Source organism: Haliaeetus leucocephalus, unplaced genomic scaffold, assembly GCF_000737465.1.
Source record: "Haliaeetus leucocephalus isolate CR32 unplaced genomic scaffold, Haliaeetus_leucocephalus-4.0 Scaffold217, whole genome shotgun sequence".
NCBI classification, from domain to species: Eukaryota; Metazoa; Chordata; class Aves; order Accipitriformes; family Accipitridae; genus Haliaeetus; species Haliaeetus leucocephalus.
Window position 1 is genome coordinate 6,305,049 of NW_010972653.1, and position 231 is coordinate 6,305,279.

At 74.0% G+C, this 231-nt stretch overlaps 1 protein-coding gene across 1 annotated transcript in view; it reads left to right on the plus strand.

Moving 5' to 3' along the window:
• The first annotated feature begins 38 nt into the window (after nucleotides 1-38).
• MBOAT2 (membrane bound O-acyltransferase domain containing 2) overlaps nucleotides 39-231 on the plus strand; it is a 95,189-nt gene continuing 94,996 nt past the window's right edge. Inside the window, exon 1 of the mRNA XM_010566694.1 lies at nucleotides 39-211. Within this exon, the coding sequence (XP_010564996.1) occupies nucleotides 140-211 (72 nt within the window). The 5' untranslated portion in view covers nucleotides 39-139. The remainder of the gene's footprint in view (nucleotides 212-231) is intronic.

Here is a 231-nt window from a genome sequence, read left to right on the forward strand (position 1 = left end):
CATTTTTGGCCCCGGCCCGGTGGGGGCCCGGGGTTTTTCGCGCCGCCGCCGTTGTTGCCGCCGCCGCGGGAGCCTGGGAGGGGAGCGGTTCCCCGGCCTCGTCGCCCGGTCTCCTGGCGCAGGAGGAGGAGCCCTCGCCATGGCCACCAGCACCACGGGCTCCACATTGCTGCAGCCCCTCAGCAACGCCGTGCGGCTGCCCGTCGACCAGGTGAGGATGGGGAGGCGCCT